The following is a 24,303-nucleotide window of genomic DNA, read 5'->3' on the forward strand; positions in this document are numbered from 1 at the left end:
TTTGCTTTTCTTGGGATTGTCAAAAAGTTTCTCGGATTGGATCTCCGGCCAATATGATGGGGCCTGTGTGGTCGCATAACTTGCGCCTCCGTGACTTTCCGGGAGAGGACAAGCAGACATACTTCCGTGTACGCGATGTAAAGGGCTACGCAGGAGAGATGTGGATTGCGAGTTCCAGACGTTGGGCTCCCACATCAGTCAGTCTTCCTTGGCTTCTTTATAACAGAACCAGCAAGATTGTTTTACTGCAGATGAAGAACCTGGACTTCGGCGAAGCAGCACAGATCTTGAGCAAAGTGGAAATATGAGGGAGAGAAAAGGCGTAGGATGAGATGAACGCCGTCCATGCTCTTTCGGCCTCCGATCGGTAATATACCATTTCCTGATGGAGAGAGTGGGTCTCCATCTAGAACATTCCACATGTAGTACGAAATGAAGACTTCCGTCTTACAAGACAACCAACACGATTTACTTCGACTGTATAAACAAACGTGTTCTCGACTAGAGGAAGACAAACATTGCTCTCCAGGAGCTTCATACAATTGGCGGATGTATTCTCCTCACCGTGATCGGTAACAGCAATCGCATGTGATGGAAAGCAACACCCATTCCAGGTCAGCGCCACCACAACGCCCATGTACGGTGCCTTCCCCGGATAGAAGGACACCCAATATCCTCTTTCCCCGGAAACGCACCCCATATTCCACTCCACAGCGGCTGAAATGCCCCCTAATGAAGCGTGATCGCTACCGGCCCCACGCCCATCAAAAGGTATTCTCCACGAATAACGACATGCAGAAGCAATACAAGACATTTTGGCACCGGCAATACGCCGCCTATGCATCGATCCTAAAAGATTGCAGTCATGTTCCCCGTGACGCAACGCAGCTTCGCGCAGGGATCGGTTGTTGTGGCACATTGCATTTAACCGCGATTAGAGGCGCCAAGCCTGCTTAAGTCGAACTCCCGAAGGGTACACGTGTGGTGCTAAGGAAGACAAGAACCGGCGCCGGAAGCTTCATTTAGATTAATGCGAAACAACGACGTTTCGTTGTCTATACTGCATGGGGGAAGCGCCGGGCGCGCTTTGGGTACAGGCTGATCGACGACGCGCAGGCACTGTGGCGTGTTAGATGAATTGTCCGTCTTCCCGCTACATGTGGGTAATTGTCCTAGGGCTAACGCATACATGTTTCCCCGTACTGGTGGCGGCATGCGCAAGGAGGGACCGAGGTGGGCTTGGTCGGATGGATATTGTTCGTAATGAGCAGGAGGGTGCGGAGATCGCTAATCTTGTGAGCAATATCAGTATAGGGCCGAGGGTGTTGGTGGTTTGGTATAAGTAGTCTGGGGCTCTCGACTTGATTGAGGTATCCAGCAACTTACGTTCTTTTAAAGTCCAAGTTCAGTTACAGTCTCGATATACCATTCTCACCATGAAGATTTCTCTCGTCACCATCTTGTCCGCGGCCGCGCTGGTCCAGGCTGCGCCTTTCGCTGAGCCAGAGGCTCTCCTCGATGAGCGCCAGGCTGCGCAGAGCATCGATGCTGCCATGAAGGCAAAGGGCCGGAAGTACTTCGGTACCTGCGCTGACCCAGGTCGTCTCAACCAAGGCAAGAACGCCGCGATCATCAAGGCGAACTTCGGTGCCATTACACCTGAGAACTCGTAAGTCTTTTCCAACCTACCGAACGCAGTGTTGTGTGCGATGCTAACTGCTGGACAGCATGAAGTGGGATGCCACCGAGCCTTCCCGTGGTAACTTCAACTTCGGTAACGCCGACCAGACTGCCAAGTTCGCAAAGGACAATGGCAAGCTCATCCGTGGACACACCACCGTGTGGTACTCCCAGCTGCCCGCCTGGGTCTCCCAGATCAATGACAAGGCCACCTTGACCACCGTCATGAAGAACCACATCACCACCCTGATGAACCGCTACAAGGGCCAGGTCTACGCTTGGGATGTCGTCAACGAGATCGTAAGTTGATCTTCATATCCCGGTCCGACTGGAACATACATTGACCGCCCCACAGTTCGAGGAGAACGGTAGCCTCCGCGCCAGTGTCTTCTACAACGTCCTCGGTGAGGACTTCGTCCGAATTGCTTTCGAGACAGCCAAGGCCGTTGACCCTGCTGCGAAGCGTTACATCAACGACTACAAGTAAGCACATTCTCTCAGACTCCATCAAGATCATGACACTAACAACCGCGTAGCCTGGACCAAGCGTCCTACTCCAAGACCCAGGGTATGGTCCGCAACGTCAAGAAGTGGATCGCCGCCGGTGTTCCCATCGACGGTATCGGTTCGCAGGGTCACATCACCTCCGGCCAGGGTGCCAACGCTCCCGCCGCCATGGCCGCGCTCTGCGCTGCCGCCCCCGAGTGTGCGATGACCGAGGTCGACATTCAGAACGCCCAGACCTCTGACTGGCAGAACGTTGTCAAGGCTTGCTTGGACCAGAAGAACTGCGTTGGTATCACCGTCTGGGGTATCCGCGACAACGACTCCTGGAGGCCCAACGGCAACCCCCTTCTCTTCGACTCCAACTACAACGCCAAGACAGCTTACAACACTGTCCTCGCTGCTATCAACAAGTAAGCGTGTCACACACCGTGCACATCGCACACTTTCTGTATATATTTTGTGGTGGATTGGGGAAGACTTTGTACATAACATGGAGGGACAGCAGAGACGTCTTCTGGCTATATAGCCCAGCGTTTCAATCAATCTTGTTCTCTCGACCAGTCACGATGCTCTCCTTCTGTGCACTCTTCAATGCTTTGATGATACTTACGCCGGCATCCGCGCTGGCTCCTACTTCAGCTTGTTTCGTCCAGAATATGTCGGCTGCATTGATTCGAACGCTTTTACGTCTCTCCCGCTCCGTCACGTCAAGATGAGACTTCTTCTCTGCAGTTGCCTCTAGCTCGTCCAGATGCTTCTTTCTCCTCGCGTATCGCTCTGCGCGCTCTTTCCGAGTCTGCTCCGAACCGATCCTGGCTAGGGCAAACCGCACAGCAGCTCTGAAGCCCATGAAGATGTGTTCGGAAATGAGGATCGTCACCGGTAAGCTGGCCCACATGCTCAAGCCAAGATATCTGCCGAGGAATTGCTGGGAACCGAACATGTGTACGATGGCCGCACTGGATATACTCCCCAACCATGTCAATGACTCTAGACTGGCCACCCACGGCTCGATTCCGTCACTACGTGTTGGGTGAGGACGCTGATGCTCGACACAGATCTTCAGGAAGTCCGACCGCAGCTCGATCCAGTTGTTGATGAAGAAGCCGATCGGCACAAGAGGCCACACGGGGCTGAAGAGCGCAAGGTAGCCAAACTGAATGACCATCTCTGCAATGTCCTCTTGGACGTTGTAGGATGGTCTCAGAGCTTGCCGTCTCGTGCGACGTAGAAAACGAGATTCCGCTGGATCTTCTGCAGTTGGGCTCTCGTACGAGTCACTGCTGCGATTCTTTGCTCGGCTGGCTTGTCGGTCACGCCACCATTGTTTGATCTGAGTCTTCAGCCAAGGTAGCGCGAGCTCTTCGATTGCGCTCGAAACCTGCCCCGTTACGGTGAGCGCGATGACTTCGTTACGCAGCCGGTCAGGGTCGGCCTTGAACACCATCTTGGCTCTAGTTTGCGCACCTAGTGTGGCATCGATAACGCGTTCCAGCAACGGTATAATTTGTCCACCGAAGGGTACGTATACGAATGCTGTGAGAAGAATTGGCAGATAGTTGGTGATTGAGTTGAGCACAAAGATCTTTTGAGTGAGCGACATCTCGTAATGATCAGCTGTTCGATGGTTCTCGTATTCCGTCAGCGCAGTAGCGATATCTTCCAGAAAGTTCGTCGCGTATGGCAAGAAGACTGCAAGAAGCACCGTAGGCAGGTATTCCTAGTGAAACATTAGGATAGCGCAATGGGTAGGACTGGGCAAATACTGACCAAATAGAACTTGTAGGGCCCCTCATAGGCTTCTCCAATGAAGGTCTCGATGGTAAAGACGAATGCGATCAGAATCCCGAGTAGCAGAGTGCTGACAAGGACGAATGGTATGACGACCAGTTGCCGTACAATCCTCTTCCATCTCGGAAACACATGCCGTACTCGCCCAGCTGAGTCGATGATCTCTTGCTCGTAGCGAAATTGCGGACGGTTGACTTTGAGGTCGCCGACTCCTCGTACTTTCCATCGGATTGCAAGGTCGGTCTGCTTGATCTTCCAATACTCCAAGAAAACAGTGCACCAGACTCCGATTAGGAGTGCGAACACCAGAGAGTATTTCGGCAAGAATGCCCAGGCAAATACACCAGCAGCGCAAGGGAATGCCAAGGATCGAAAGTAAGTCTGGATGAAAGCAAAGTAGAAGGCAACTTTGGCACCCCACAGATCACGTATACGGTCCAGGTCGGCGGGTTCCAGGAATACCCGAGTGCTCAGATGGGCCAATAACGCGCGGTTTGCACCTGAGTTGTGTAACGGGAAGATTGCGGTCACGTTTTCCCATGGTGGAAACTCTGGTGTGATACCTGCGCCTCCAAGCTCTTTGCGCCAGTTGACAAGGTGATACATGGAAAGCAGATCTTCGGCTTCGAACTCTGCGGTGACAACGGTCTTGGCGGTTCCACCAGGATGGTCTTTGGTGATGCCATACAACCAATCTTTGACTCTGCAAAAGCTACTTAGCCTCCTTCCAAATGACGAGGTTACGGACGGGCTCAGCGTACCGCGACTTGTAGACTGTGTTGCCAAGCAGATCTCTGGGCGCTTGGACAAACACCAACAATGTTTGATCATAGCCAGGGCGTACCTCAGTATTGAGGCCTGCAGACTCTAGGTCATGCAACAGCGTCTTGCATTCTGCGATGGCTACGTCGTCATCTAGTCCTCGTCAGCCGTCCGCTTTAACACTACGCCTCAATGACAAGACATACCGACATTACCAAAGTCATACACTATAACGTACTTGTCGTTATACGTGACGTTCGCAAGCTCAGTATCATCGCTCAGCGTCGTATCCGATCTCTTCAAGGGTCTGATTGTCATGGCCAAAAGGGCTTAAACCGAACGGAGAACCAGGGTAGCTGTCGAGGCTGTAAAAAGTAGGGTCCACAACTGTGGCTGAAGGTTTTATAGCGTTGAGCCACTGAGGCGTCGTCATCGTGCTGGCCATGGCTCCTGTGGAGTCAGGCAAGCGTCAGCTGTGTCGCGGATTGGTGTTCGGTGGTGGGACCAACGCGTCTGAGTGCCAAACTTAGCACTTGGTTGCCGATTGATCCGGAACCGCGGGGGAAGATGGGCGTTCACTTCTGTCGCGTGTGAGGAGTTGTACATTTCGCAGGATGTCGGACGCTGCGACTGCATTGAGGGAGGAGAAGGTGCAGGGCCTGGAATCTGGAGATGGAGCGATGGAGCGATCGAGGGAGATGCCGTCACATGTGCGCGTCTGTTTGGGCCTAGCGCGAATTACTGCCAGTGACGTGAGCTATCGATGGACGCGTCGAGACGCGTGCTCACAACGCTAACGTTTCGCGATCGCATTGTCTACACTCCTTTCGCGCGGGCATCTGGGCATGTACAAAGAACGCGATGAACATTGTCGACACTGTATCACGATCTAAGAGCCACTCTACCAAATGGACACAAGACAGAAACTCGCTAGACTCCCTCTGAAGGCGATACAGCTTCCACCATAACCATGCGTCAAGAGATCACAGTCACACAGAAGTCACCGGTACCCAAATCCTACGGCTTTCTTCCGAAAGGCGACCGCTACAAAACACTGCATTGTCGCAAGCTTACCCACGAAGCCGGACGTCCATTATACATTGTCATCGACGACCAAAAAAGAACGACTGGCATCCGCATCCCCTTACACGTTTTGCACAAGGTCAACAAGCAGTCGAAAGAAACGTTGACAACTCGTCGCGCAGCTACAACGAAGCGCGATGCGACTGACATTGCCAACGCAGCTGCTGAGATAGACACGCGATTTCCAAAGATACCAGCGTCAGAGAAGCAAGCCGTACTTAAGCACAGCTTCAAGAAACACTCTGGTAGAGTCGGCCGAACGAGCTCAATACCGTTATCACGAAAGATCTTGTTTGCTGTCATTGCGCATGCACGGCATAGGCATACTGACTATGATGCCTTGTTGAAGGGTGGAAAGAGCAGGGAACATGCGAGGAAGACTACGAGAAAGGGTATTGAGACAGTGATGCGGAAGTGGGGATATACTAAAGGTACGAGAGGGGAAGCGCCGACTTTACATAACCTGGCTTATTGACTGTACAGAACTGAATTGGTACTTCCGGTCTGAGAGCACATAAAGTCGAAGAGATAGTGGTTATTTGAAGAGGAACAAAACGCCTATGATATGGTATCTGCTATGCAAAAAGACGTTTACAAAACCCATTCACTCCATGCTATGCCATGATCCAAAGCCCATCTGACGCCTGTCCGACTACGTGACTTAAGCCGCATAGTACGTTCTCTGTCTGTGAAGGATATTCAAATCCAGGGCTGTTATTCGCGTATCCAAAAGTATCGCTTGCAAATACTAGCCGTCGTCTGAATCGACGACCATGCTCTCCCCAAAGGCACTAAGATCCTCCTCTGCCGCGCCTTGCGCATGCCGCCTCCTGCGACCTCGCCTGCCAGCAACCCGATTCTGTTCGATTTCGCGTAGCTTGCCGTTCATTCTTCGTTCGAGCTCCTCAATCTCTTCGTCTTCATCTGCGTCTCCTGTCATGTCTGGTCCTCCCGCTGTTCCAGACTCGAGGAGTCCGCTGTCTGACTCGTTGATTTCTAGCGCGCGATTGAGGAGGTCGGTGGCCATGGGGTCCTGGGGCGAGACGGCGAGGGCTTCATGCAAGGTGATGACAGCGTCCCAACTCCGGTTGAGGTTTAGGAGAACTAAGGCTTTTGCGGTGAAGACGCTCGGGTCCTTCATGCCATGGCGAAGCACTTCGTCGAATGTCTCGAGTGCTTCGCTGTACTGCTCACACTTGCGAAGCGCATGGGCGAGGTTTATCCGCGTGGGTATCCAGGCATCTGGATCTGCTTCGTTTTGCTCCGAGAAGGCTAGCGCACGGCGGAAGAATTGTATAGCGTCCAGCAGTTGTCCTTCGTGGAAGTAGACAACGCCCATCTCGTTAAGAAGGCAAGGATCGTTCTCGCACAGATCGTATGACGTCTTCAAATACTCTCGTGACAGGCTCAGGTTGTTCAATTGGAGGTTTTGCATGCCGAGGAATAGTTGTGGGAGATGCGAGCCTTGGAAGAGACGTGCCGCGGTGGAGTAGGCGGAGATGGCTTGATCGTGTTCCCCCTCTGCGGCAAACGTATGCGCGAAGCCTATCCAGGCAGGACCAAAGTGTGGGTCCATCATAGAGGATTTGGAGAAGTAGCGGCGTGCCTCAGCTATGCGACCGATGGCGAGATAGTAGGTACCGACAGCGAACCATGCGCAGGGCTCTGAGGGGTTTGTGTCCGCCAGTTCGTGCGCAAGCAGGAAGAGAGTATTCTTTTCGCCGAGCTCGTGCAACGACGCTATATGTATGGGCATGATATTGAAGTTGTACTTGTCGTTCGCTAGGACGGCCGACGTGAGGGCAAGGGTATCGCGGAAGCGGCATAGGGTGAACATGAGATCCGCTTTGGAGAGGACTATGTCGGGGTTCTCGCCAAGGTTGTAGTGGGTCGTGAGTGTCTCGGTCGCGTTCGCAAACTCTTCTGGTCTGGTGTACTTGGATAGGCGTGTTGTGTAGAGGGTCTTGGTGAAGGACGCGGCCTCTTGTGACAAGGATGGGTTGTTGGCGACGTTGATGGTGTCGAAGTTGAGCGATTCGAGGAACTTCCACTCCTCCTCTGGCGCCATCAACGAGTTGGACATGAGCGCATCGAAGGCCTCGAAGCATTGCACGTCGATCTGAACCGCCGTCTTATAGCATTCCTTGGCCCGGTCGAAGGAGTTCTGCTTTGCATAGCATACGCCCCGGAGATAGCACATGCCTGCTTCTGACTTGATGTTGTTAACATCTTCTCGATCACGCTCTTCGCTCGTGGGTAGGCGCTCGTTGCGCGAGCCGTTCTTGGTCTGTCTTGCGCCGGCCCGGGTGTTGACGTCGACATGTCGCAGCTTGGTGCGCGTGTTCCCTGGCGCCGAGATCAAATGGGTTGGGTTCTTATCGCCCAGTATCTGCAGTGCGTCTTCCAATTTCCCCAGCTTCAGAGAGCAGTGCGCAGCGAGGTATCGACATTGGGGCGTGCGCTCGACGAGGTTTCCGCGTGCGAGGAGTGACTGGGTTCTGTTGTAGTTGCCGGTGGTGAAGTGTACCTGGGCTAGCCAGAATGCATCCTGGTCGTCATCTGTGCGATCTTGTCAGTACACGTTGACCTGCCGAGTGTTAGAGCATACCCGTCAGTGCCAGCAGCTTGTCTGCAACAAAGATGGCTGTGTCGTACTGGCAACGATTGAGGGCTTCCTGGCGCCACTCGCGTAGATATTTCTCCATAGTTTCGCTATCGCATTGGGTATAGTCTGTTCAGGCGGCTTAGTGAATGTGTCCCAAAAGATATCCCCAGTCGAGGTGGCAGTCGGCGGCGGCGCGATGTTTAGAGCCAGGGTCGCGCCTGCCCGACGCGAGAGCACATGTTTGCGGGGTGCCTGCAGCAGCGGGCCGCCTTAGTCAGCCAAAAGTTCCGCGCTAGGGTTGTCGTTACCTGGACGTGATTTCTACCACTCACTTGACATCCAACACGCCACACGACCTCATCCATATCACGCGCGACACCTTCATTTGCGCAGCATAAAGCTTATATTCTCTTTCAACACATCAACTCGAAGCACCCGATCACCGTCAAACCTCGCCAGACCTCACACAAACCGCCGCCATGTCCGAACGAAAAGTGCTCACCAAGTACTACCCACCGGATTTCGATCCTTCGAAGATCACGCGCCAGCGCGGCCCCAAGAATGCTGGTCCTAAGCTGATGACGGTTCGTCTCATGGCACCTTTCTCCATGAAATGTACCCACTGCGGCGAGTTCATCTACAAAGGCCGCAAGTTCAATGCGCGCAAGGAGACGACCGACCAAAAGTATTACAACATCGCCATCTTCCGCTTCTACATTCGATGCACGCGATGCTCCGGCGAGATCACCTTCAAGACCGACCCCAAGAACATGGACTACGAATGCGAGCGTGGCGCGAAGAGAAATTTTGAGCCGTGGAGAGAGGCCAAGCTCAACGAGGAGACCGAAGAGGAGCGCCTGGACCGCATAGAAAGGGAGGAGGCAGAGCGCGACGCGATGAAAGAACTCGAGACAAAGGTCATCGACGCCAAAACCGAAATGGCCATCGCGGACGCTCTGGACGAGATCAGATCGAGAAACGCCAGGCTGGAGAAGGCGGACCGCGAGGGCAAAGGAACTGAGGTACAACCCGATGCTGCCGACGAGCGACGCAAGAAGCAGGAGGAAGAAGACGCAGAAGCTGCACGCCAGGCATTCGCAAGTCGGAGCATGCCTGACATCGGCGAGGAGACGATTGACGAAGATATGTTCGACGCGCCTATCGAGGTACCCGTTGCTACCACGTTCACCAGGAAGACGAAGGAAAAGAAAGACTTTAGTGCTGCGTTAGGTCTTAAGAAAAAGGCGCCTGCTTCGACACCCGCGCCTCCGGTCAAAGCAGCCGCACAACCCTCGAAATTATCGACCATGCTCGTAGCTGGTTATGATAGCGATGACGACTGAACAGTTGGAAGGTCATTCCAAGCGTATACAAGAGCAAGCAGGGCATACACCCACCCATGACAATTTGGATGCCTCCGAGTTCGCACAATCAGCCACAACGTGGTGTGTATTTGCGCTGGCATTGTATAGATCGTTAAACACGGTATTGTCGGTGACTATGCGGTGAGTCTGCCATGGCTAGTGAGGGTGACCAATGCAGGACCAGCTTCGAAACTTGACGAGTCCTGAGGTCGACTACCGGACACTCGCGAATATTTCCTGTGCCCTAGAACACGAAAAAGGACTATGCGTATTCGACTGCCTACTTATTCTGGTCGATGGAACCATCTTGTTGTGGCATTTGCAATAGGCCGAACTACCGAGGCTGCTCATGTAGCGCCTTGGAAACCGGTAGCGCCGGATTAATACCACACCCCATATCCAACTTAATCTATCCCCAGACCCACCTACCAGAAGAGGTGCTACTGACTTTGTGACTACGTTACCCCGCAAAGATGGTCACCTTCCTGGTCTGACGCTCCTAGGGTTCACGGAAGCTTGGGTACCTAGCCATCTTAGGAGGGACAGCCGTTGCGCAACGCTCGTGACGTGGTATCCTTGACAAACTATGTGGCAACGCCAAATGGAACTTTATTTCACAGCCTTTATAAGTGGCCTTGCGCCTTCTCATCTGCTCGTCATATCCGGGCTTACTGTACTCCTTTCACGATGCGTCTCCTCACTTTGTGCAGCTTGCTTCCCAGCATTCTTGCTCTGCCGTCACAGACCCTCGACTTTTCAAGACATGCCATTGCATCTCGTGCCGATGCGTCTCTGACGAATTATCTCGGTGTCTTCTTCCTCGGCGACAAGCCTTCTGTGTACTTCTATCTTTCCAACGGCAACAACGCCAACTCCATGACTGCTTTGAACAGAGGCCAAGCTGTCATCAACCCGACGAAAGGCACTCTTGGAGTCCGCGACCCAGCCATTATAACCGGTGGAGCAGCTGAAGCTGGCAAAAAGTGGTACATCATTGGCACCGACTTGAACATCGGCAAGACAACGTGGGACGCATCCCAGCGCACGGGATCTCGCGGCATCTTTGTCTGGGAGTCCGTCGACCTTGTAACATGGACCAATGAACGCCTCGTTACTGTTGAAGACGCAACTGCCGGAATGGTCTGGGCACCCAGTGCAATTTTCGACGAAGCCAAAGGCCAATACTTCGTTCATTGGGCGAGCAAGTTTTATCCCACTTCCGATCCGCAACACACAGGAGCGCCTTCATCGATTCGAATCCGCTACGCATATACCAAGGACTTCAAGACCTTTAGCACGCCTCAGGACTACATCAACCGATCCCCCATCAACGTTATCGACCAAGAATTCCTTTCTCTCGGTAATAACGCGTACGCGCGCTTTTTGAAGGACGAGAGTGCGAAGACAGTCTACACGGAGATCTCGACCAACGGACTATTTGGCACCTGGTCCAGGCCTGCAGGTGCCAATGCAATCATCGCGTCTGGCGTAGAGGGCCCCGCGCCTTACTGGGACAACCAAGTAGCTGGCAAGGCGCACCTGTTGCTAGACTTCTATGGAGCCGATGGATACAGACCTTACGAGAGTACTAATGTAAGAGGTGGCCAATGGACAGCGAGTGATAGGAGCGCCTGGCCTCAGAATCTGAGGCACGGGAGTGTATTGGGCGTTAATGCAACTCAGGTAGCAGCGTTGAAGAAGAAGTGGGGGGCTTGAGCGTTTGGATGTCAGTGACAATGCGGTCTTCGACCCTTGATTTCACTCGTACCTAGAGGCTGAATGAAACATTTACGCTTCTAGAATTGCGTCATGGTAGCCATTACGGATTCACATCAGGAGTTTATCCCTGTCTAGACCTTGTCTTCATCCAAGCCCCTTGCTCTTATTATCCCACACTGTTATTCCTACCCATTCTTGATATGAAGCTGCTATTATACGGTTGTCTCGTCTCTCTTGTTGCTTCGGTTACAAATGGGTTCGTATCTAGACAGGAGCTACATGAAGATTTCACTGCCATCAACTCAAGCTCGAAAGCCTCGATTGCGGCCGCAGATCCTCTACTTGCTGTCGACACACCGCCACCCTCAGATAATGACCCCATATGGCACAAGGCTTACTGTCGTGGCGCCGCCCTTGTCCGAGCCATGTCCCTCGATGAAGAAGAAAGCAACGCGATGCTGCAATGGCCTTACACACAAAGCCCTTGGGAGGGTGATCTGAAGCCCGAACTGAGAAAATGGGGTTGGCTCGACAACGAAGAGGAGAATGCAGAGATCGACGATTCGTGTGACTTCGATGAGACGTTGAAGATGAAGAACACTTTCGATGCTCTCGGTGTTGATACGCGATCGGCGGGAAAAGGTGGACCGAACCATTGCTTCAGATTACAGCATAGTAATGGACCTACGGTCATTCTAGACAAGAATGGGAAGATGCCTTATCTGTCTAGTCAGCGTTACGAGGCAGATGGTAAAACGTACAGGGTCAGTGACCTCCAGCCCTATCAACGTCATGTCCACTAGGCCAATATCTAACAACGCAACAGGTCACCGGCGCCTACAGCACCGTAGGCATAAACCGCAACGACGGTATTCTCTACTTCCTCAACCGAATGTCACCCGAGCAAGGAGCCGCAGATCTTTGGAATCTGAAACCGGAACAAGTCGATAAAGCCGATTTGCCCAAGATCCGCTCGAGCTCTGACTTAGCTTGGGCGCTCTGGAACAGGGTTCCAGGAGAACCAATGATAAAAATGATCATGGCTCTCCAGATTGTCAATACGCAAACGGCTGACACCATCATACCAAAGGCTTTGGAAGCGGTGGGTGTGACTGGGCTGCAGAGATGGCCTGGGACGGAGATTGTTGTTGGGTCAGATAATGAAGCTGAGGCTGAAGCTGCTCTTGCACTTATCGGTAAGTCATACTTCCTGTACATCGACTTCTGCTATCTCTGACGCCTGTCTAGGTTCGCCCAATGGACTCGGCGCTGGCTACTTTCTTCTTCAACACAAAAGGCAGCTCGGTGGCGCGAATTTCATCTACAAGATCACAATATTTAGAAACGATGGCGATGAGTTTGATGATGAGCCTAATCTCATTTTTCATGTTGACAAGAATATAACACCGATGCCGGATGTAGATGACACTTCTGGTGCGCCGGAGAAACCGGCGGAGAAGGGTAGCGCGGCGGTTCGAGAGGGTAAGGTAGTGAGGAGGAGTAGGGATGGGAAGAATTTGGTTAGAGAACATGTTATTTGGGCGAAGCTTTGATGGCGAGGAGGTTGCGTGTCGCAAGAGACTAGATATGCTCTTGGTCAAATTTCCTAGAGCCAGGCACAGTCACATCAATGCTGCTCTTATAAGACTCATTAGCGAGCCAGTGCGAGGGATAACATGGTCGCAATGTCTCCTTCGAATGTGCGTTCACATGTCAGATATCCCAGTGCGCGGTCGTGCCTGCTTTGACTTTATGACGTTAGTCTCGCCTTCACTTCGCAGGCAGGTCGCACTTACTCCGAGTTCCTCCCGCGTTCCGGTCACTCACCCTTGCTTAGGCAAGCTAGAATCACTCGCTTGCCTGGGGTAGGCTACAGTCACCACATTCACACATTCCCTTTTACGTCAACCGGCCGCAACACTCCGACTGCAATACTACGATCTCATATGATGAAGCTCACACACATCATCTCTATCACGGGTCTCTTTGTCCTTGGCGCGACTGAAGCTTTGCGCAACGACACCAATGTCAAGAGAGAGTCTCCTGAGTGCCGCTGGCACCGCCGCAGCCTGAACGCTAGAGACGACAGCGACGACAACGACGACAACGACAGCGACGACAGCGACGACGACTTTTGCTTCGGTCTACAACCTGCCGACGATGCGCTCTGGCATGCAGCAAAATGCAGGGGCGGAAAACTACTTCTCGGGACCACCCAAAACGCTCCGGAAGCTGCACGATTCGTGAATCCCATCAATTCTCCCTGGGACGGCGAGATGAGGGACGACCTCGCCAAGTGGGGTTGGAAAGATGGAGTTACCGATCCCGATACAGAGTGCAATATCGACTTCCTCAAGACTATCCTCCCGCACCTCAGAACCACAACAGGCAGCCACCTCTACGGCGGACCAAACTATTGCTTCTCGGTAAAGCATTGCGACAGTGATGCTATGGAGAAGGATGAAAACGGAAACATGTACCCCAGGAAAGAACAGTACTATGACGTCGATGGTCGATTATACAGGGTGAGTTCATATTTCGAGTCCCGATACGATCTAGCAACCTCCTGCTAACCTAAGCAATCGCGATACAGGCCACAGCCGGTTTCACTACGGCGGTCGTCAACCCAGATGCAGGCGCGATATTCTTTCTTCAACGTGGCTCTCCCGCATTCGAAGCCCGCGACTTATGGGGTTTAGAGGATCAGCATACAGTCGATCCAAATGAGTTGCCGGCTCTGCGTATGAGTTCGGATCTAGCCTGGGCATTTTTGGAGACGAGCGAGTAGCAATCTCCTGAAAATCTGGATTATAGCATCTTTGACAGTCGTCAATTCCGAAACGGAAAATATTATCGACAGAGCGCTGAAGGAATCCCGGTTGAACGAGGTTCCAGTCTGGCCGGGGGTCGATTACACATACAACACTGACAGCTATCTGGCTATCTTGGGTACGTTCTGTTTGTTTCTTCCCTATACTTACACATGTAGAGCGTTGCGCATATCCTTTTTGACACGAAACTGATCAGAACTACGTGAAAGGATCCCCCAACGGCAGGGCAGCCGGATTCTTCCTCGCTCAACACAAGCCCCAACTAGGTGGCAACCGCTGGGTCCAAACGATCCGCGTATTTCGAGTAGACGCAGACACATCGGCACCCCATATTTTCTTCTTCGTCGGACCCGCGCCCTACCCCCCACCGAAGGTACCGGATGATCTACCCGATCCTATTATACCGCCACCAGCGCAAGCGGTAGAAGTGGTCAAGAGAGTTTCTGATGAGAAGAACATAGTCAGACAGCACGTGCTCTGGGCGAAGTTGTAAGGGTGCGATTTCCCGTATACGACTTGGGCCACGTTGGACCGACTCACAGATATGTATGCTTAGTATATGCCATAAGCTTATCCAAATGCTTCTTCGGGTTGAATGATATCTGTGTGTTTCACTTTCAGACTCGCCACTCTAATGCTTCTGACTCTTGCTGCTTACCTTCAATGATCCTTCACTCATATTGCAAACACTCCGAGTGTCACTCGCGTCATTCCGGGTACGTACGCGTAGTATCACCGGAACTAACGCCCTTTACTCCATAGACCCGCTTACATCTCTCATGTGCTATCTCGCCGCAGCGCCTACCACCTTACACTGATCTGCAACATGAGATTCCACCTACTTTCATGTCTCGCCGCGTTTCAGAGCCTCGTCGCGAGTAAAGCTCTACTACCCTCCGTCAACGAGACGTCACCCAATATCTCCAGCCTGGTCATTGAAGACGGCCATAGCCTACTCAAAAGAGCACCCATCGCGCCAGCAAACGACTTCCTCTGGGTGACTGCCGGTTGCCGCGGCCAGAAGCTCCAGCTCATGGACACACTCAATCCACAGGAAGCGCAGCAGTTCGGTACTCCACTGAACAGCCCATGGACTGGAACACTCGTCAACGAGCTTGCGCTGTGGGGCTACCTAGACAACAGCGAAAACAGGGACATCAAAGACGAATGCGACTTCACCATGAAGCCAATGTTCGAAACGGCGCTGAAGGCTCTTGGAATCAGCGCGAGGAGCGCTCCGGATGGCGGGCCGAACAAATGTTTCTCCTACGTCCACAGAGACAGTGCCGTCGTTCAGCGGTTGCCAAACGGTCAGCTACCAGCCAGAAACCAACAGCAGTACGTCGTAAACAGTAGAAGCTACAGGATCACAGGCGCATTCCACACCATCGGTATCAACGCGCAAGATGGTGTCATCCACATGATCAATCGCCGGTCAGCCCAATCCGCGGCCAAACAATTATGGGGCGTCGCCCAAGCTCCAAAAGACCAGCTGCCCGCTCTAGCTTCGAGTTCAGACATCGCCTGGGGTCTATGGGAGAGGATGAGCGCCGGCAATCTCGCCAACATCAACTACATCTTCTCCCACCGGATCACCAACGAAGAGACACGCGCCATCATCGCGCGCGCTTTGGAAGGCCGGGAAGTACGACCTTGGCCGGGAGATGTATTCGAAGCTGGAATGGCTACGGAATACTGGGCTTTGTTGGGTATGTTCCACACGGCCTCCTGCTTGCAGCATGTTACACAGTGCTGATGTATGACTTCTAGGATCGCCGAACGGCATCGCGGCAGGCTACCTGCTCGGACAACATAAACCCCAGTTTGGCCACAACAGATACGTGTCGGCTATACATGTCTTCCAGGGTGCACCGGGAAGCCCTTTCATGGGGGTACCGGCGTTGCCGTATATGTGCTTCGTTGTTAAGCCGGCGCCGTACCCGCCGCCGCCTCCTCCGCAGGAGATTCAGATGCGAGATGTTGCGCTGAATGAGCCTGTTGCTATCGATGAGGACGAGGACCGAGTGGTAGCGCGGTCTGAAGACGGGAAGAGTATTGTGCGGAGTCATAAAGTGTTTGCAAAGTCGTAATAGAGAGTGAAGGAATAGTTAGATTGGAGAAGGCAAAAGCTCGACAATGTTTTCTTATCCACATCATCGTTCCTGAATTGTACGCGTACGTTGAGTGCTTTTAACCGGATTCGCTTTATGCTAGGATCGCATGCTCTCGAACCGAACCGATGTTGTCTAACCATCCAAGTGTTTCCTTCATGTACACAAAACCATCTACTTGAGGCGCAGCATCGAAGGCCGGTTTCTACGTACCTAGTCTGAGCGGCCTGCAAAGACCATGTGTCGTCTTATGAGACTTGTTCCATCCCCATCTCCACCAACAAGGTTCGACTCCACCAATCCAGTGTCCTTGTCCTTGTCCTTATATTCAGGCTCCGCCATCTCCGGCGGCGGCGAAGGCACATCGTCGACGTAGAAGAGAATGTTACTCATCGGGTTTTCCTTATCGGTCAGGAAGACGTTGATCTTGGAGATGTACTTGTCCTTGCCCAACTGTTTCTTGTGTTGCGCAAGGAAATAACCTGCGGCTCGACCGTTCGCGGAACCTGTTGAGCGATCTTGTTAGTAACTGAAGGTAGAATGAGATGTTGACGGGAGACACTCACCGATAATCGCTAGTCCTTCCTCCGACTTTGGATCAATCTCCGTTCCTGGCCACTTCTTCAGCTCTTTGATGCTCTTTTTAGCGATCGCTTTATCGATGATTGATTGGGTTTCTTTGTTTGCGATGTACAGGCTGAATATCTTGCGAATGTCACCGAGGTTGTCCTTTCCGCGTATCTTATTCCAGAGGCCCCATGCGAAGTCAGAGCTGGCGCGCAGTTCGGGTAGCTCAGAGGCTTTTGGGGCGTATTTCCAGAGCATCTTTGCGGTTTCGAAGGGACTACTGCGCGAGACGAAGAAGAGTGCGCCCGCCGTGGGATTGACACCGAACGTGTACGTGGAAGCTGTGCACTAGGCTCTGTGTCAGTCACCCCCAAAATTTGCTATGATATTCGGCTTAGCAGGTTGATGCGCAAACCCAACTTACCCGCTGCCTCTTGCCCGATGGATCAAGATAGTATTGTTTATCGATTGGCAACATCCGACCTTCGGGGTCATCCAGGTAGAAGGGATCTTTTGGATCAAAGAGAACGGCCCGACTGTTGTAGTGGTAGGCGCTGAAACACTGATTGTCTCCTCCTTCGCCAACCGACATGTCGCTGATGCTGAGGGCTTTGAACGCAGTCGTCATCCCATAGAAGCGGAAGCCGCACCAAGAGTCCTCGTCCACCCACAGAGACCAGGCTGCAGAGGTAGAGGTACTAAGTCAGTATTTGTCTCACATACACTTCGTACCCTCATAACTTACCCCAGGTCAATCCCTCTTTCTCGAGGTTGTCGTCCCATTTGCTGTCGAGGGGATCGATGTAACGTGTGCCTTGATTGCCGTCTCTGGTCATTGCGAGGAAGAGTTTCTGGCCTCGACATACCGCCTTTTCATACTCTTCATCGCTGATTGCTGAGGCATGGATGACGAAGCCGGGGTCCGCAGGGTTGCAGCCAGCAAAGTCGATTGGAATCACGTTCCTCCTGGAAACGTGAAGAGCTGAGATATTCAAGAGAGGCCCACGTGGCGGGCTGAGACGCTCACTTGCGACCAGAGCGACTAATCCCGTCCATGACAGGAAATTGAGTGCCTTCATCGCGGCGGAAAAGGAAGAGCGCGGTAGTGTTTGACTAGTTGAGGCTGAGCGACGGACGGGTACGCGAGAGCGGAGGAGCAGAAGAACAAGTAGTCCCGGCGGGAGGTGGGGAGGTGAAGGGTGAGCAGCCTGTATATAATCTTTGCCTAAGGTGCACGAGCAGTCGAAGGTGTAGAGCTGGGGGCCCGACCCACACTGCGTTCTGAGCGTACTACGAAAAAGGTTTAGTTGCAAGCGACTCTACTGTCTTTCCGTTTCACTCAACAGTACAAAATATCACCGCCACCGAGATACAGTGAAGGCGTTACCTGCTCAGCAATGACACTGGCCTTGGACCCTCGACCTTCGGGACCTAGAAACCCACGACAGGTGTTTCCACCTCTTCTCCCACGCGTGCAGTCATGCTGCCCGTCGCCGTGAGTCAGAGAACAGTCTGGGTGATGTCAATAGCATGAAGCCGAGATGTTATAGTTGCAAGCCTTTCCTGGCCTTCGTTCCATAAGCTGTGGTTGTCTCCTCTTTGTCCGTGGAATGATATCGCCTGAAGCTCTGTCTTTGCACCATACTAGTCGAAAGAATTCCGTTGAAATTGACGAGTAGTTCTTTGTGGCATTAATGTGCGGGCGTCTATTGTAGATGCGATAGAAGGTGCGTGCCAACGCCACCTACATAGCTGGATGGTGCTGAATCAACAATGGAGACACGTCGTCTAAACTGTAGTCCGTTGCGAAAGTGGTTCATTGATACCGCTCAACATGCTGACAGAGTGATGGTTGACGGATAGTGAGCTCCTTTCGGGTGTAACGGTACACGACGTTGACAGACGCGCGTGGATAGATGCAGTTTAGCGATGATCGAAGCTCGTAGCGTTGGGGCATGACAGAGAGCGCAACTCATCTGACTATTAAAAAAACTAGCCTAACTATTGCTAAGACCTCGCTAAATTTAGCGCTTATAACGTTTTTATAACGCGTTTTTAATATAATTTTAGTAAAATCTTCTATTATCTAACTTAGTTTTAGCTTAAATATATTTATTTTTTAATTTTCTATTTCTAGGCTCTTATTATAGATTAAATCTATAATCTCTACCTAATTAGACTTAGCTCTAATTAAGCAAGAAACTTTAAATATTTACTTTTACGCCTAAATAGACCTATACGTAGAATCTTACTTATTACTAAACTTAACTCTTACACTATTCTATATTATCTATATACCTAAGGTATAGATACTTACTCTTCTTACTAATAGCGTAAAGTATAATACTAGAAAATATCTATATCTACTACGTAATAGTGTAAACTATTAAGCTATTATCTTACTATCTTACTAATACTATCTAAATTAAGTAGTAACTCTACTACTTAAGTAATAACCTTACTAATTATAAAAACGCTACTAGTCTATAGAATATATTTAAAATCTAGAGTAGAGTAACTAATATATATCTATTAGAAGCTTTTTATTAGAGTACTTAGTAAGTTAAGAAAATAAGTATTTATATAGAATCTTATACTTTATTACTAAAAGTATTATAATATAAAAGAAAAAGAATTAGCTTACTTTATTTAGAGTAAGTAGTTAAGATAAATCTATATATTATATATTAAGTACTAAAACGTATAATATCTATAAAGTAAATATTATTAAAAGATATAGTCTATAAGTAAAGCTTAATATTTATACTAACTATACTTTTTCTATTATTACTACTAAATATAACTAGATAACTATTCTCTAAACTCTTAGAATCTTTTCTATAGCTAGCTAATAAGAATACTACTATATTCTAAAATACTTAGAATACCTAAAACACTATAGTCTAGAAAATACTTATACTACGCAAAATTAGGTAATCTAACTACTACTATAGTAGCTTTCTAGACTTATATCTTCTACTATTCTATATAGAAAAAGTAACTAGCTCTACGCTAGAAGAGTCTATAACTTATAACTATAACTACTTTAATCTAGATATTAAAGAAGATTATATTAAAGTTATTAGTTCTAATAAGAAAATAGATAGTATCTACGTATCTTTAGAATTAGACTAATAGCTAGAACTTAGTATTCTTTATAATAGTAATAGTTTTACTATTTATAATAGGCTAAGACTTCTAAAAAGGCGCTAAGGCTATTAATAGTAACTTTATTTCTAGTATTACTATTTCTAATATCTTTTACTTTAGTAGTATAGTTATCTAGTAACTATAGTAGTTCTACACTACTACTATTTATCTTATAATATAGATAATAAGTAAAAGAAATCTTTAAGTAAGTAGAATTTTTTTACTAAAATCTAACTAAACTTTAAGTATACTATAATACTATAACTAAGTAACGTAAAAAAGACTTTAGATAAAAAAGATATATAGCTTTCTTTATAAACTATCTAATAAAATATAATACTTAAGCTATAATATACTATAGCTATCTATAACGTTACTAAAAGTATACTATAAAGATAACTTACTAGAATACTTTAATAATATAATATAATACCTAAATTAATAGCTTTTTAAATTTTTTTAAAAGAAGTAGTAATTATATAATATATTCTAAAGCTATTAGAGTAAGAATACTTATCTTAGCTTACTAATATTAAGAAAATAGCTAATAATTTATTCTAGATTTATAACTAGAACTTAGTTAGTAAGAGATAAGCTAAAAACTTTATTAAGCGCTACCTAGAGCTTAAAGTTAAGTTTAATTAAGAGTATAACTATATTTAAACTTTTTATAAAAATTCTAAGATTATAAACAACTAGTTCTATCTAGTATAGAATACTAAAGTTAAGTTTAGTATCTAGAATAAAGATACCTATAACTTTAATAAGATAGACTTTATAATAGACGTAATATTAACTAAAGTAGTAGTTATAGTAGTAGAGTATTAAAAATAGCTAAAGATAGTATAGTAGAGTAATTAGAAGTAAGTTATAGCTATTTAAAGTATTAACGTAATAGAGTAGATAATTTTACTCTTTATTATCTTTACTAGTAAGTACTATCTTTCTACTTAGTATAAGAAAGAAAATCTACTATAAGATTAAGTTATTAAAGTTTTTAAAAATAGCTAGATAATAAGAAAGCTTAGTATTAAGTAGCTAGAGTACTTTAATAAGTATATAAAAGAGAGAGTTATTAGTAGCTATTACTTACTAGTTATTTATAGCTATAAAAGCTATAACTTAATTAATTTCTACTAGCTTTATAAAAAGAAGAAGATAATTACTCTTTATATACTTACGTACTCTTTATATCTACTATAGCTACTTAATATTAGATATTCTACGCTACTAAAAAAGGCGTATAGATACTAAGCTAAAAAACTAATATATAATAAGATTACTTATATTACTAAAATAGAGTTCTTACTATACTTTATTACTACTTATAATACTTTAATTATAAAAAGTAATATTCTAGAAAGCTTCTAAAGCGCTAGCTTAGTTCTATTTAATTTAGAAGCTATAGTATTAATACTTAATATTTATTTATATACTCTACTATTATCTACTATTAAGAATAGTCTCTAGTAGTTATAAACTCTAAGTAATACTTTAGAATTAGAGTCTTAAATAAAGCTAGTTCTTAAAATATTTTAGAGGTATATAAATAGCTTACTAATCTTAATAGTTAAAACTATTAAAAAGCTTATAAAGAGCGTAGAGATAATAGCGTACTCTTTAGTATTAATAACTAAGTATAATACTAAATTTAAAGTAGCTAATAAAGTAGCTATATAATATAAGTTATATAAAAGAAAGTATATATAAAAGAAAAAAACTTTTATAATTAGTAAAGAACTTTAACTAATAACTCTAAAAGAGTTTAAAGCGTATAGTAAAAAAAAGAAAGTTAAAAAAAAAAAAGTATATATTAAAGTAGGTAAATTATCTTAAAGACGCTATAAACGCTATAGTAAGATAGAATATAACTTACGTATATATAAGTAAGATATAGTAGAAGTTTCTAATTAATTTAGTCTACTATAAATATTAATTACTATTCTAAATAGTGCTATATAGTTATATATAGTTATAGTTTTAGTTAGATTTTAGTAAAAAGATTCTACTTACTTAAAGATTCTACTTACTTATTATCTACGTTAACTACTATTAGACTCTTTACTAAAGAATATAACGCGCTTATAAAGTAAGTTTAGCTTCTATCTAATATAGTTTCTTACGTATAATATAATAAAAAGCTTAACTATATCTAGAATTTTTAAAAAAAGCTTAAGCTTATAGAATAATAATAAGTAGATAATAGTATAGTAGTAAATAGGTATACTTAAGATTAACTACTTAGTTATTAGATAACTTTTACTATACTAGTCTAAATTAGGTAATTTTAGAGTTATTAAGAAGCTAGAAGTTAGAGCTTTCTAAAATACTAAAAATTACCTAATTTAAATTAGTGTAGTAAAGATTATAGTAAAAAGAGAGAAAAAAAGAGAGTATATCTAAGAGGTATACCTAACTTAGATTAAGAAACTTAGATTAGCTAATAACTATATAAGTACTAGTCTAAATTAGATAATTTTTAAGTAGTTAAAAAGTAGAGAATAAAAGCTTTTTAGAATACTAGAAATTAACTAATTTAGACTAGTATAGCGAAAGTTATTAGTAAAAAAAAAAAAAAAGTATATCTATTTACTACTATAGATAATAGTAGCGTAGATTTTACTAAGCTTACTAAGAAACGTAATAAGCTTTATCTTAAAGATAAGAAAGACGCTTACGTTATCTATAAGTATAATTAGACTATACTCTTTCTTAAAGAATATAATCTAGATAATAAAAATAAAATTAAAAATCTATATTATAAAGTTACTAAGCTTAAAAGTAACTTTACTAATAAGAAAGAGAAAGCTAATAGCTATTACTAATAACTAAAGAATTAGTAATAACTAAGTACTATCTAATAGAACTCTATTATATAAAAAAAAAAAAGTTTATATAGTACTACGTTGTAAAAGTTATTCTAAGATAACCTAAGAGTTAGTTTTTAGAAAGTAAATAAGTAAGGTAGAATAGGTTAGTGTACTAGTATAATTAGTAGATTAATATAATAGTATAAGAGTATAATAGTATATTTAGTAGAATAATATAATATTATAAGAGTTAAAAAAGAAGTATAATTCTTAGATTAAATACTAGAGTTTTATATAAAGTTAAATATACTAAGCTATAAAAGTTTAGTGCCTAAGCTATATACTTAATAAGTGTTACGCTTATAGATAAGTATATAAGTAACTATAGATAAGTAGTAATATATCTTACTAGTTATTAGTCTAACTACTTATACTTATAGATAAGCGCTTATATAGAACTAGCGCTATTCTACTTATAGATAAGTAGTTATATAACTATAGCGCAGTTTCTATACTATACTTTTATAACTATACTATATAATTCTTTAAAGTAATTACGCTAACTCTAAGATATCTCTTAGATTAGATTATAATACTATTCTCTTTCTTTATAGATTTATTCTTAAATTACGTAACTAATTTATTATTTCTATTAATAACTAAGACTTACTCTATATTATAAGTAAGGTAGTTATTATATTCTCTTTCTACTAATATTACTTACGCCTTAGCTCTAAAATTACTTAAGCTAACTATTTTACTAAAGCTTCTTATAACTATTATTTTCTTAAAGAAGTTATTTATCTTATTATACTAGATTCTTGTCTAAAGTATACTAAGTATACTTAGTTAGGTTAGTTATATATAAATATATTCTAGAAGTTCTTAGACTATACTTAGAAGAAGTATTAAAAGAAAGTTAATAATAATAAAAAGTTATTAGTAGTAGTAATTTCGCGGTTACTATAGAATAAGAAAATTCTAAAATAGGTAAAGAAATAGACGCGTAGAAAAGCGCTTTATTTAGCTTTAGATATAAAAGTAGCTAGTAAGATAGAGATAGCGTAGAATATTAACTATTCTACTATATTAATTAGCGTCGCGTTCTTGCTAACTATATAGACTATAATAGATATACTTAATACTTCTATTACTAAGCTTAGTACTTTTAAAGATACTATTAGTAGTTTATAAGATTTATATCTAGTTTCTATATATTATTACTATTATTATATTCTAACTATTTAACTAGATACTCTATTCTATTATTATATTATTAATATTTAAGAATTTATTTAACTTTAAAGATATTATCTTCTTCTA

The 24,303-nt window shown here is 45.9% G+C and overlaps 10 protein-coding genes across 10 annotated transcripts; 7 read left to right on the plus strand and 3 right to left on the minus strand.

Annotated features, from left to right (window-relative positions):
* Window positions 1-1,436: 1,436 nt before the first annotated feature.
* J4E86_010072 (uncharacterized protein) lies at window positions 1,437-2,601 on the plus strand (the record flags this gene model as incomplete). Its single annotated transcript, XM_051450572.1, has 4 exons — window positions 1,437-1,669; window positions 1,728-1,980; window positions 2,036-2,163; window positions 2,217-2,601. 4 exons carry the CDS (start codon window positions 1,437-1,439, stop codon window positions 2,599-2,601), a joined length of 999 nt encoding a protein of 332 aa, XP_051298493.1.
* Window positions 2,602-2,722: 121 nt separating this feature from the next.
* J4E86_010073 (uncharacterized protein) lies at window positions 2,723-5,058 on the minus strand (the record flags this gene model as incomplete). Its single annotated transcript, XM_051450573.1, is given in 4 exon segments — window positions 2,723-3,907; window positions 3,958-4,681; window positions 4,695-4,893; window positions 4,947-5,058. The coding sequence occupies 4 exon segments, from the start codon at window positions 5,056-5,058 to the stop codon at window positions 2,723-2,725; spliced, it is 2,220 nt and encodes a 739-aa protein (XP_051298494.1).
* Window positions 5,059-5,710: 652 nt separating this feature from the next.
* Window positions 5,711-6,222, plus strand: J4E86_010074 (uncharacterized protein; the record flags this gene model as incomplete). Its single annotated transcript, XM_051450574.1, has 2 exons — window positions 5,711-6,068; window positions 6,173-6,222. 2 exons carry the CDS (start codon window positions 5,711-5,713, stop codon window positions 6,220-6,222), a joined length of 408 nt encoding a protein of 135 aa, XP_051298495.1.
* Window positions 6,223-6,571: 349 nt separating this feature from the next.
* On the minus strand, window positions 6,572-8,528 carry J4E86_010075 (uncharacterized protein; the record flags this gene model as incomplete). The annotated part of the gene is made up of 2 exons (XM_051450575.1): window positions 6,572-8,382; window positions 8,432-8,528. The coding sequence occupies 2 exons, from the start codon at window positions 8,526-8,528 to the stop codon at window positions 6,572-6,574; spliced, it is 1,908 nt and encodes a 635-aa protein (XP_051298496.1).
* Window positions 8,529-8,907: 379 nt separating this feature from the next.
* J4E86_010076 (uncharacterized protein) lies at window positions 8,908-9,771 on the plus strand (the record flags this gene model as incomplete). The annotated part of the gene is made up of 1 exon (XM_051450576.1): window positions 8,908-9,771. The coding sequence occupies one exon, from the start codon at window positions 8,908-8,910 to the stop codon at window positions 9,769-9,771; it is 864 nt and encodes a 287-aa protein (XP_051298497.1).
* A 708-nt stretch (window positions 9,772-10,479) lies between these two features.
* J4E86_010077 (uncharacterized protein) lies at window positions 10,480-11,508 on the plus strand (the record flags this gene model as incomplete). Its single annotated transcript, XM_051450577.1, has 1 exon — window positions 10,480-11,508. One exon carries the CDS (start codon window positions 10,480-10,482, stop codon window positions 11,506-11,508), a length of 1,029 nt encoding a protein of 342 aa, XP_051298498.1.
* Window positions 11,509-11,936: 428 nt separating this feature from the next.
* On the plus strand, window positions 11,937-13,064 carry J4E86_010078 (uncharacterized protein; the record flags this gene model as incomplete). The annotated part of the gene is made up of 3 exons (XM_051450578.1): window positions 11,937-12,275; window positions 12,338-12,707; window positions 12,760-13,064. 3 exons carry the CDS (start codon window positions 11,937-11,939, stop codon window positions 13,062-13,064), a joined length of 1,014 nt encoding a protein of 337 aa, XP_051298499.1.
* A 396-nt stretch (window positions 13,065-13,460) lies between these two features.
* On the plus strand, window positions 13,461-14,835 carry J4E86_010079 (uncharacterized protein; the record flags this gene model as incomplete). Its single annotated transcript, XM_051450579.1, has 4 exons — window positions 13,461-14,036; window positions 14,105-14,252; window positions 14,444-14,460; window positions 14,539-14,835. 4 exons carry the CDS (start codon window positions 13,461-13,463, stop codon window positions 14,833-14,835), a joined length of 1,038 nt encoding a protein of 345 aa, XP_051298500.1.
* Window positions 14,836-15,168: 333 nt separating this feature from the next.
* Window positions 15,169-16,432, plus strand: J4E86_010080 (uncharacterized protein; the record flags this gene model as incomplete). The annotated part of the gene is made up of 2 exons (XM_051450580.1): window positions 15,169-16,051; window positions 16,113-16,432. 2 exons carry the CDS (start codon window positions 15,169-15,171, stop codon window positions 16,430-16,432), a joined length of 1,203 nt encoding a protein of 400 aa, XP_051298501.1.
* Window positions 16,433-16,666: 234 nt separating this feature from the next.
* J4E86_010081 (uncharacterized protein) lies at window positions 16,667-18,099 on the minus strand (the record flags this gene model as incomplete). The annotated part of the gene is made up of 4 exons (XM_051450581.1): window positions 16,667-16,959; window positions 17,020-17,368; window positions 17,445-17,701; window positions 17,766-18,099. The coding sequence occupies 4 exons, from the start codon at window positions 18,097-18,099 to the stop codon at window positions 16,667-16,669; spliced, it is 1,233 nt and encodes a 410-aa protein (XP_051298502.1).
* Between the last annotated feature and the right edge of the window lie 6,204 nt (window positions 18,100-24,303).

Source organism: Alternaria arbusti (genome assembly GCF_024043155.1).
Source record: "Alternaria arbusti strain BMP 1465 chromosome Unknown scaffold_19, whole genome shotgun sequence".
Classification (NCBI taxonomy): Eukaryota; Fungi; Ascomycota; class Dothideomycetes; order Pleosporales; family Pleosporaceae; genus Alternaria; species Alternaria arbusti.